At 40.3% G+C, this 11832-nt stretch overlaps 1 protein-coding gene across 1 annotated transcript in view; it reads left to right on the top strand.

The window, feature by feature from the left end:
* Positions 1 to 251: 251 nt before the first annotated feature.
* The window catches only part of FRAS1 (Fraser extracellular matrix complex subunit 1), a 42939-nt gene continuing 31358 nt past the window's right edge, over positions 252 to 11832 (top strand). Inside the window, exons 1-4 of the mRNA XM_010709645.3 lie at positions 252 to 722; positions 4862 to 5012; positions 8882 to 9060; positions 11028 to 11144. Coding sequence (XP_010707947.1) covers positions 252 to 722; positions 4862 to 5012; positions 8882 to 9060; positions 11028 to 11144 — 918 coding nt within the window. The remainder of the gene's footprint in view (positions 723 to 4861; positions 5013 to 8881; positions 9061 to 11027; positions 11145 to 11832) is intronic.

The raw sequence follows: 11832 nt of genomic DNA, 5'->3' as shown, positions 1-11832 counted from the left end.
CCAAAATAGTTCAAGTCCACATTTCCATTTGAATTTCCGTGGGTGGTATTAAAGTTATGTCCCTTGTTTCTTTTCCATGCAGACAGCGAGGGAATACAGTCTCTGGCTGATAACTAAATTGCTTTCGTTATAAATGTCCTGAGTATTTTGCCTTGGTAAGCTTGCTCTGGCATGAGAATCCTAAATCAGTCTAAACTACTAGATATTATTAGATCTTCCTACTGGCTGGGGGGGAGGAGGGAAGGCGGGGAATGGAGAGTGATCCTCTGCTGCTGAGATATAGAAGGCTTCCAGAGACGAACCGAATTCATCTCTTCAACACCACATTTTTCTTTCCAGATTTGGTTAAATCACTAAGGTTTAGCAAACAGCTAAGAGCTGCTTTTGTGTTTCAGGCCCCTTATCTGCTGAGAAATGAGGCTCTCCTTGTCCGCAGAGGGGAAATTGGAACTATAACAGACCTGTTGCTTGATGTGAGAGATGGTGACAATCCTCAGGATGTCATGTTGATGGTTTTAGAGCCTCCACGTCATGGTCAGCTGATCAAACCTCCCAGGGACTCAGCTTCTTCAATCTACATGTTCCACCTCAATGACCTTGCTGGTGGACTGCTACGTTACGCTCATGATGGCTCTGACACCCAGGATGATGCGGTTCTTCTGCAAGTGAACGATGGGTACCACTTCCAGAACATCCTCTTCCACATTAAGATTGCTCCCAAGGTACTTGCTGTGACATAAATCCTTGCAAGCAAATGAGAAAACTGGAGAAATACTGCTAGATCCCTGAGATGTCACTAATCCCATGTCAGCCCATGGTCAGAGACAGGAGAAAGGAGTGGGTTGATTAAAGTTAGCAGGAATTTTTGGTTTGCGGTGGGAATGGTTCAGCTCAGGTTGTGCACCTTCAAAAACTTAAGGTTTGCATTTCAGAGATTTAAAAATTTAAGTATATGTTCTGAAGTTGCAGGTGAGAGTTTTGTCCTGATAAGGGTGGTAAGTTGGAGAAAGAGTGGATGGAGAGAAAGAGGGCTGGTGAGATGGTCAAACTGCTCCCTGGGCTGAAGCAATGGGGACAATGAAGGTGCTACTAGGCTGACAGAGAGAGGGTGTATTTTGGGTACATTGGTGTCTCCTAGGGTCAGACTCCATTGAAACCTCTCATCTGATGCTTCTGTATGGTAAATTCCCAAATGATGGGGCATGGAGACCTATATTCAGTAATCATTAATCAGTATTTAAATTTATGTTTCTTACTTTTATTGCAGTTCATAGCTGTTAAAAATATATAAAAATACATAAAAATAGCTGTTTGTCTTCTGTATCTGGACATGAAGTGGGACGCTGTATTAAATTTTACAAGGCTTACAGCAGTAAAATTTAGAAACAGTGGTGCTTCATCTGTCTGTTTTTGGAGGAGCTAACGCCAGCCAACAAAACCATTTGTATGATGGAGTCTTAAAAAAAAAATAAATAAAGGTGCTGGAGTTCTTGCAAGCTTTTCAATTCTGGTATTGAGCTTCTGTAATAAAACAGAAGGGGAAAAAAACAAACAAACAAAAACCACTTTACTTAGTCAACGTGGAACACTTTTCACAGTCTTCTTTATATATGGATCTGAGAATTACGTAATCTTTGTGTGCTTCCACTCCATAAAAAGAAGTTAAGAGGAAATTCTATTATCCTTCTTTTACCCTCTGCCGTATTCGATGTCTTTTGCAGTGCTTTGGGCATGAAAATCTTGAGGAGAGTTTGCAAGCTGTACTTATGCCCATGTGTAGTTACACTTACTTACACACAAGGAAGGAGTGATCCCATTTGGACCCTGAGAGTGCTCCTAAATCTGAAATGTAGTAGTTAATGGTAATTAGTGACATGATCTGCCTGCAAATCAAAAAGGATTGTTTATGAGGCTGATACTGAGTTTTTAGAGTCACAGAATAAGAGCAGACCCACCGATGGTTTCTTTACCCTTGTGTGGCCCTGAGCAGTCAAGATCAGAAGAACTATAAAATACTTGGACACCACTCTGTTGTTTGTAACTTTGTTGTTTTATTTCCGATTGATTAAGCAGGTTCTTGTTGTAAGTGCCAGTGAGGGTGAATCGCTGTGTTACGGTTTCTCCCATTAGCTGATTTTGTGCTCCCTTGTCTCTCATTATCTTTCCAAGTCTCTACGTGCAGTGCTTAACTACAGAGGGGAATTAAGGTGGTGACAGAGGTGAGAGTGGAACAGCTTTTAGCATGAGAGTAGAGCTGGCAGACACCCAGCTTCTGCCTCATCCTAATTACCATCTTTGTGAAGTAGCCTTGGGAGCTGAACTGGATGCAGGGTTTCTTTCTGAAAATATATTGTTGAGACAAGCCTGCAAAGACCCTTTTTTCTTTCCTTGATTTACATCTAGAGATTGCTGAAGAGCCTGGTAGAACCCTGGCTGGAGGAGTGGGAGTTTGAGGGGTGGTTTTTAAACCAAGCTACTTATCAAAGTACATGAAGCTTTTTATAATGTATTGCTGGATGGTTTTATTTAATAAGTCCTGTTGTGAAAGGACATGTCTAGGATTCCTATTTGATAGGCTCAGACAGTATAATTTTCAGACATTAATCCACTGTGGTAAAAGTGCGAAAACATGAAAGCATGACAGAACCTTCTAAGTATTATGAATTAGAGGGTTGTGTCTGTTCACAAGGGGTGCCTAGTCTTCTGCAAGGTGTTTGGTTGTTTTTTTAGTCCCTTTGGTTGCTAACAGCTTTCTTTTCACTATTTACCCCTGTTGAAACACTTAATTTGACCTACTGCGGTCCGAATAGCCAGCCTCTGTTCTGAGAACTCTTAATAATGACTTGCTCTGCTGTATGTTTCTGTTGATGTTCTTTAATAATTACAGTTTCTGTGAAGTTAATTTGAGGCCTGCGGGTGCTCCATTTCTGGCAGAGAACCACCAGTGGTGCTCCCGTGGAGTATTGTGAGCCTGTGTCCTAGAAAATATGATCACAGGCTGTGTATTGTAAGTCAGATGAGGTCAGACCAACTCACATGTGATATGCCTATTTCTATTGGGTACGGATGCCTTTTCTTCCTAAGAGGTTGGCATGAATGGAGGAAAAGGACAAGACATAGTTGATTCTGGAGTGTGTGTTAGGTCATATTGAATGGGCAGGTTGTTTCCATTCACTTCATAAAACCTGAGGTCTTCACAGTGTGCAAGATCTACTAAATCTTAGCTGCTTCTGCAGTTGCACTGCTAATTGCAGTCACTGCCAGGTGCAGTGGCTTAGTGTACACACCTGCAAAGACTGAACTCAAAGACTTGACTAGTCCTTGGACCACTCTAAGAGTTTCAGGTAGGCAGTCTAGCTCATTTGCAGTGTGCTGCATCTTACCTTCCCTGGGGCAAGTAGCATGGGTCAGGAAGGATGTTGGCCTCTGCCAGCTCTCTGAAAGTGCTTTTCTTGAGCAGTAACTTCATTCATACTCTTAATTAATTGTGTCCTAAGGCACCAGTACAAAAAAAAACAAAACTTGCGTATGTTGGCAGGGTTCTTTTGACTGGCACTCGGTCTGGCTTATTTTCAGTTGTTTTCTAAAAAGATAAAGCAGCCGTTATGCTGCGAAGCTGTTGACCTGATACAATTCAATATCATGTGGCATTTAAAAATTAATCCTTCAAAATAAGCACAAACTAAATGGATGAAAAATGCTTGGCAGACAAATGTCAAAATGGAGCTGTGAAATCGTCCTTTAATGTTGTAATTTTTCATATAAGTTTTTTAAGCCTTTCGAGTGTCTCCATTGCAGTTTTGGAAGAAAATAATAGTGAGGTTTTTCATCAGTTCTTTTGGGTCACGCATTATTATGCGGGACAGCGATGAGGAGGAAGATGATCACTTAAATGAAGCTGCCAGATTTTGATTGATTATGCAGTTCAGCACAACCAGTTTCAAGGTGAATTCTGAGAAATCAAGAGCAGAAGTCACGCTTCAAATGTGCAAGGGAGTTCATAAGAGCCATGGCACTGAAGTGGATACAGATTTTGGTGGGCTGTCCAACAGAGCATGAGCTAACAAAGTTATGTAGAGCTCCAAAGGGCTTTAATATAGCCTTTGAATGCCGGAGTAGGGGTTAGTGAAATATGTTAGTCAGGAAACCATGACTGCATCCAGTCCTGACATAAGGATTTCAAAAATGAAGGAACAAATATTGGATAAAAAATGATTTGGCAAAAAGCTGCAAGAATGATCCCCATTTTCTTTTAGAAAAGCATGGGGTTGATTTTGAATCTGTTTTTTCTCATGATAACAGGGATGTGTGTGAGGATACTGGAGGTGCCATAGAGAAATTTTTCTGTTTGTTCTATAAGCACAGTGTCTATTTTTAGAAATAAAATAAGGAGAGGTGAGAGAAAGTGGCCATTAAGGTGTCGGATACTTTTCAAGTGCCCATTGGATACTGGACACATTTTTTTTCAATGATGATGATAATGAATTTTCCACTGTGACAAGGAGATAAATTCTGTCAAGATGTGTCAGAAGGAGAGAGAATGAGGATGGCAGTACAAGACAAAATTATGGAGGGAGGCTGAAATTGGGAAGGTCCAGAGTAGGATACAGGAAATGAAAAACGCTTTAGAGCAAGATCAGTCCTGCAGGGTTAGAATTGGGTCCAAGGCATACAGGTGAAAAATGCACATCCATTTCTTGAACAGACAAGAATGTCTAAATGACAAGAATGTCTTGAACAGGGTTGAATGTCTAAAAAGCTACAAAATAATTGCTGTTCTTTTCACTTTAAATCTGTTTCCACTAGTGCAGTATTGGTGACGTTCAGCTAAGTCTCTATGCACTGTCCCCTTCACATGCAGAGTTACAGAAGCCCTCGGCTGGTGACAAATTCCCTGGTCTGGGTGCCCCAAGGAGGCATGCTGCAGATCTCCAAGACAATTCTGCACGCTGAGGTACCTGGAGCTCGTGACTCTGAGATAACCTACAACATCAAGGACCAACCAAGACATGGTGAATTTCTCTGGAGTTTTATTGTCAAAAAGCAGCTGTGGAGTGTGTTGCTCTTCACCCTGCACGTGTCCAAGTCTCCAATTGCTAAATGAAAGTACAGTGTTCAGGTTACTTGTGGGGAAGAGAATGTTCTTCACAGACATACCAGAGTTGATCCTTCATTGGCATTTTCCCAAAACCAGTTGCATTTGAGGGAATATTTCTTTGTAATACTATGCTGAATAAGTGCTACTAACCTCTGTTTCCAGTTCAGATGCAATGCAAAGTAGTGAAGCACTATGATTCTGTCTAGTAACCTGCCTGTCTGTGTTTCTCTAAGAGTAGTGAAATCTTGGTAAATTTAGAGCCTTGTGAGAGCTGAGTCTCTCTCTCTGCCAGAAGATAATATCCCATAACTTATGTCTAGGTAAAGAGCAGCATAAAGTAGTATCTATCTCTAGAAACAGTTGAGCAAAAGTTTACGTTGAAGAATTGGAGAGCTCCCTAAACTTCATTACATCTGAATTAATTTCTACTGATGGAATACAGGTTATTGGCTCAAACACAAGTTGGTGACATTTGCTTCCATGTATAATTATTGTCCCCAAATTCCTTGTGAGAGGCTTTTGTCTCTCTGGGTAATGGCTTTCACGAGCATCCCCCTACTTAGGACTGCAACTTTCAGAGTATCCTCTGTACTTCTGCTAAGGAGTGGGGAAGGTGCTAACATTTGTGACTGAGATAGAAGTTCAGAGAATCAGCGTAGAAAGGAGAAGGCATCATATGCAGTGGGAAAGGAAATGTAAACAGAAAAAGAGAAATGACGTTTTCCCCGTCACTATCACTGTTTTCTTCATTAGGACCATGTCTATAAGTAATACTTGTACTTTTATGAAATGCTATTGTTGACTTTAACCTGTTGAGCTGAATGAAATTAGAGGGTCACGCTAGCAATGTAAGTGCTGTGGTTTTACCTTTTGCTGTTAGGATAGGCTGGTTTCTTTAACAGCTGCCAGTGCCTGTTGGAGACATACGTTATGTTAATTTTTGCAATTTAGAAGAGAAACAATTAATTTGTATTCTCTTCTGCTGCTGACATACTCTCTTTTCATTTTTAATAAGCATTTAAATGAAAACAAGAATTTTCCCCCAAGGAGTTCGTCTCCTGCCACCTAACCCTAACCAAAATTTATAATCTTGAATTTGTATCACCATAATTATCTCTACTGCAATTAATTGCAGTAACACAAATGAGTTTGTAGCTTCAAGTGAGGAATGTGCAGTGGAAATTCATGATCTTCAAAGTTTCATATAAAATATTATTTCATAGAATGAGAGGAAAAAATCAGTTATGTAGAAAATGAATTCTTAATTAAGGAAGGCTTTTGTGTCTATCTTAGTATTTGACTAATAGAAAAAATATTCATACCTGTACAAAATTTGGGATGTAAACCCACTTTAGAATTAACCTCCATATTTCTGTAGACAATGGTGTGGACAAAGAATGCTTGTCCTTTATTTCAAGACCCTGAAACCCAACAGAAAGGGTGTAATTAGGGAAGGAAGTTCCCTGTCCAGATCCCCTCCATTTGCAGGGGTTGACAGGTTCTCTACGGCTGCTTTTCAGTAAACAGTTGATCTTTCTAAGGATCTGTTTATGCTGAACCTAATTTTGTCCCTAGAAATGGAACTGCTATCTTCTCTGTCTCTTCTCCCAGCACAGAGGATCCTTAATATAGCTCTGTAACTTGGAGAAAAAAAAAAAAAAAAAAAAACAAAAAAAACCCAAAACAATTCTCTTCTTAGAGCAGGTATTGTTAAACCATAAACTGCTGTGTGCGGTATACATTCTTAGAGGATGAAATGGTTTTAAACTAAGGCAGGGGAGGTTTAGGTTAGGTATTAGGAGGAAGTTTTTCACCCAGAGGGTGGTGATGCACTGGAACAGGGTGCCCAAGGAGGCTGTGGATGCCCCATCCCTGGAGGCAGGCTGGATATGGCCCTGGGCAACCTGGTCTGATGGTTGGCGACCCTGCACAAAGCAGGGGGTTGAAACTAGATGATCATTGGGTCCTTTTCAACCCTGGCCATCCTATGATTCTTGATATATTCCAAGAAATTGCCTGAGTGTACACAAGCTGTACAATCCTGTGTGTAACCTATCAACAGATAGCTTTCTGTTTAAAAATAGTTTGATTCCAATGAAATGAAGTTTGTAAACTATGTAAGCAAACAAAAGAGCTTTTCTTTCTGATTGAATTAAATATTAATTTATAAGACACACACAGGCATGCTTAAAGCTGCTGTATGTTCTGATTGTTTCTTCTTTTACTTTGGGAGGGGTGATGCAGGCCCTAACACCTTTGGAGATTTGATTAGCATCTCTAGAAACGGTGCATGATATTCAAGGGTTGAATTCCCATGCACCAAAAGCATCAGCTTGGGAAAGTAGTTCGGGCAGTGGATTTCACTGGGAAGGGAATATTAGCATAGAGTTTGATTATAAAGTGGAAGTATATTATTTCAGTTTGAATTATTTTTTTACTGTGTGGTTTTACTGAGTGGTTTTGGGAAATGAACTGAGAGAGCTTATGATGAGTATTTTGCATAACAGAATGATTAAAGCTGTAAGGAAGGTGATTTATAATAAAGACAGCTTCTGAATTAGTAGCCATGAGGGATACTTTCTAAGATGAGTAAAGAAGAACAATACTCAAGTAAAAAGTTATCCGGAGCAGATAAGTTGTATATAAGCAAGAATAGTAAAGACTGGGGAAACATACACTTTTTCATAGATTGTGCTAACTCCCAGACAATTAAGTTGTGTTGTAGAACAGAAAAATACACCATGTATTTGGATCATATAGCTCTTTGTCAGGTTTTTATTTCACTTATATAAGTAGTTTGTAAAAGCATTCATGTTTTGTGTGGCTCAGTGAAACTGATGACCATGGTTTCAATGCTCTTCTTCTGGCACACAGCACTTTTGATTAATTGTATTTAAATAATGTTTTTAGATTAAAGTCGTTTGAATTTCAGTGGCGACATCAAAATCTTTGTAGGTATACGTGAGGAAAGCTGATAAGCAATGGGATGTTCCCCCATCCTGCACACCTCTTACATCTGCTGTGGTGCCAGTGACCTTCAGCCCAGTTGAGAACTTGTTTCTCAATACAGAAATCAGAAATGAGCAGAATTTTACGGATACAGAAGCTACACACCAGAGCATATAGACTTTCTGTACAGCCTATGATACAGAGGTTTTTTTCACTGTGTTGGTTCAGGAGCTCTACAATTGAATTTTTCTGTTCAGAGAAGTCTGTCGAGGATACTTTTTGGCATAATAAGTACCAAAAAGAGTTAGAAAAAAAATCTGACCTTGAAAAAATTAGTATGCTGTATTCTGATGCTTAAGTTATATCCTTGAGGGGGAAGATGGATACTGTGCTGCAATGCTTTTTAACCCTGATTGTGTCTTGCTTGTCTTGTCCCTTCACAGGAGCTCTAAGAAGTGTTTTTCTGCTCAGTTTATCAGACAGGCAGATCTCAAGGTTGACGTGTGTTGGTCATTGAGCAGAAATACACTTGAGAAGTGTGAACTTGCAGATCCTGTTCTTTGCTTGGCCATGTATTTCTCCGTGTCCTTGCACAAACTGTTTAACCTGCCTTTTGCTACGACAGTAAATAAAATTTCCTTGTATAACCTCAATGTTGGAAGGTTCATTAGCGATTTTTAGGAGCTTTATTGCAGTATCTTTTCATCACTCTAGATGGAAAAAAATGTAGAGTTGGTGGGCATTTACCTTTGGTTGCTTGTTAATTGGTGAAAGGGCATCATCATCTTGTTTTCTCATGAGTTGTGCCCCGATTGTTTATCTTTGCTTTCCCAGGTGAAGTTGTGCTTCTGGTCCCAATGCCAGCAGATGGCCCAGCAGAGTCATGGCAGCTTTTGCCTGATGGAAGAGCAGCCTCACCTACAACCTCTTTTACCCAGCAGGACATCAACAATGGCATTGTGTGGTACAGGCACTCTGGAACTCAAGTGGAGAGTGACTCCTTCCATTTTCAGGTACTTCTCGTCTTATTCACAGAGAAGTTCTGTGGGCATTTTCATGCTTACATACAGGCTTATGTGTATGTAGGTGTGTGGTGTTGGTGAATGAATGTGCATGAGTTTATGTACCAGGATGGATACACTTCATTACTGTATTCCCATCCTTCTTTGTAATGTGATGTCTCCCATCTCCCAGCTTTCTTTGAGATGAGGCTAATCCCATAGGAGGAGGGAGAAGCAGGGATGTGGTTTCAAATAGCCACGTGTTTGGCTGCCCTTGGGATCTTTTGGCTGGGTAACAAATCTGCACGAGGAGATGCTTGCAGAAGTCTTCTAGCCCATGCTCTCCTAGGATATTCCTTAAGTCCAGACCTTTGTGAAAAGGCTTCTGCATGCGAGCTATCTTACTGTAGCTCATATCTTGGCAGTTTTTATGTTGGGCTATTTGCATGTCAAGCAGTAGGTTTGACTCCTTGGTACCATACGGTAATTACAGCACCCTTTCCTAAAACCTATAATATTTGCTCTGGGTGCAACCCTCCTGATTTCTGCAGTGGTTCAGTTAATCATTAATTTTTGCCCTCCAGTAATTCCTCTTGCAAGCAGACAAAAAGATATAAATATTCTCCAGCAGATGTAACAATAAAGTAAGTCCCACCTCCCCACAGTTTTAATGGCCAAAAAAAATCTTTAAATTGGTCCTTTCTGTTTGTGTGGAAGATTTAACAATATCCCATAATACCCAGCCAACATAAACACTTGTATGCAGTATTTTTTACATCTGGTTTAAAACTCAGAAGGTGTTGCTGTAGCACTGGAGAGGCAATTAAGGTAATTTCTAAAGTAATTAACATAAGTGATAATGAGGAATTTGTGAGTGTCGATGTTGAACAAGCTAATCTGTAGCTTAATTGCCATGTTCTTCTTACAGAGTATGCATTTTGCATGAGCTAAATGATTGATTTTAGGGTCTTGAAATGGTAGCAGTAATTGTACAGACTGCCATACTAAGTAAGAAAGGAAGCTGTGGTTACCTGGGTGACATCAGGAGGCGGTAACACATTTGAGCGTTAGGCTATGGATTGGGGCAGCTCAGATGAAGCTGACATGTTGTTTTCATCAGTATTTTGATAGTCAATGTTCAGATGACAGGAACTCAGAAGAGGTCCAGCAGATGGTTAAAATAACTGCTTTCAAGCGAGCAGAGCATTTTCAAGCATTTTCTTGAAATTGTGAGCTGAGGTCTATTCTGACTCACAGAGGGCTCTGTTGAAATCAAGCGTGGGCTTCCATACCTGCTGACAGATAAATCTGTAACAGAGGCACTTGCCTCCCAGGGTTGCTGTGAAAACTTATGGGCGTATCCCTACGGAACAGGGTTTTGGTTCTTTGAATTTTTACAAATGTAGTATGATTTGCTTCATACGTTGTCACTGTGAGTTTGTTATGGTAAGGTAGATGCAGTTGACTTAATTTTGGTGTTGGAGTGGCATCTGAGAAATCTTTATGGGTCTTTCTGAAACATGAGCACAGACTGTCTTGGAAGATGTTGGGATCACAGGGAGTCACTGTTAAGGCGGTGCCATTGTTGGAAAACCAGCACAGTGGGTTGTCATTTTGGGTGTGGAAGGACGGTTTAAAAGTGCATTATGTTTGTTTTCTGTTCTCGTGATGAAGAGTTCCACTAAAATACACAGCCAGCTGAAGTAAAACCTGGCAAAATGGAAGAAGTGTCCAGCACAGGCAGGAATGAGCAAGTGGGGGGTAGAGAACTTGTGAACAGACTGTAGAGGCAATAACGGAGAAACTGATTCTTATTTAAAAGCCTTAGTTCCCTGCAGCGCTGGGTTGGTACGCCATGGAGCAATTTATGTCTTTGCCTTCATAGATCTGCAGAAGAGGAGAAGAAAATTAAGAAACTTATCTAGAAATGCAGTCATGTCCTCCGACAGGTTTCCATTCATCTGATCTTCCTTTTGCAGGTGTCCAGCTCTGTCAGTCCCCAAGCTAGCTTGGAAAGCCACATGTTCAACGTTGCTGTGCTCCCGCAGACACCCAGAGCACCTCAGCTTTCCCTTGGCTCCTCTTTGCACATGGCTGTAAGTGTCTGACACCACTGACTGCTGTTTTCCATGTTCATTACTGATCCAAGGGATCAGACGTATGTACCACATAGATAATGAGGGTAGAAATGGGAGGAAAACAAACAAACAAAAAGCTAGATAGGCTAAAAGTGGAAATGATTGGGGAAAAAAAAATACCAAAAAACAAGTTGAAAAATTCAGTGTTAGAAGCAACGAATTTATAAACTTGAAAGGAGAGGGAAAAGATAAACTATTTTAAATATTTTTATTGAATTCTTAGCATTTTCAAAATACCATTTCCTGAGAAGCCTTTAGGAGTAGGAAGAGTGAAGAAACTGTTTATAGAGACTGCAATGAGTAGATCTTGCCAGTAATTCCACTGCAAACTTACTTACCCTTCTACATTAGTAAGTTGTCATTTATTGTTACGATGTTAGGAACACGAATTATAATGCATTTGTAAACTATTCAGACAAGCCTTGTTGTATCCACATGCATGGGCTGAACTACCTTATCTTGGAGCTTTGACTCAAGGAATAACCATTTTGATAACAGCAGTACCTCTAACTTAGTCATTTCCTTGATTGTGTTAATTTCAAAGACTAGAGTTGGTTTTGTGAGCCCTCCTACTTCAGTGCATGCCTTCTGCACAAGCCCCCATCACGTATACGGGAATAGTCTAGCTTTCCTTTTCCTGCTCTAT

The sequence above is a fragment of the Meleagris gallopavo genome, chromosome 4 (genome assembly GCF_000146605.3).
Source record: "Meleagris gallopavo isolate NT-WF06-2002-E0010 breed Aviagen turkey brand Nicholas breeding stock chromosome 4, Turkey_5.1, whole genome shotgun sequence".
Classification (NCBI taxonomy): domain Eukaryota; kingdom Metazoa; phylum Chordata; class Aves; order Galliformes; family Phasianidae; genus Meleagris; species Meleagris gallopavo.
Note: the sequence above shows the minus strand (reverse complement) of the source record. Positions and strands in the feature narration are given on the sequence as shown.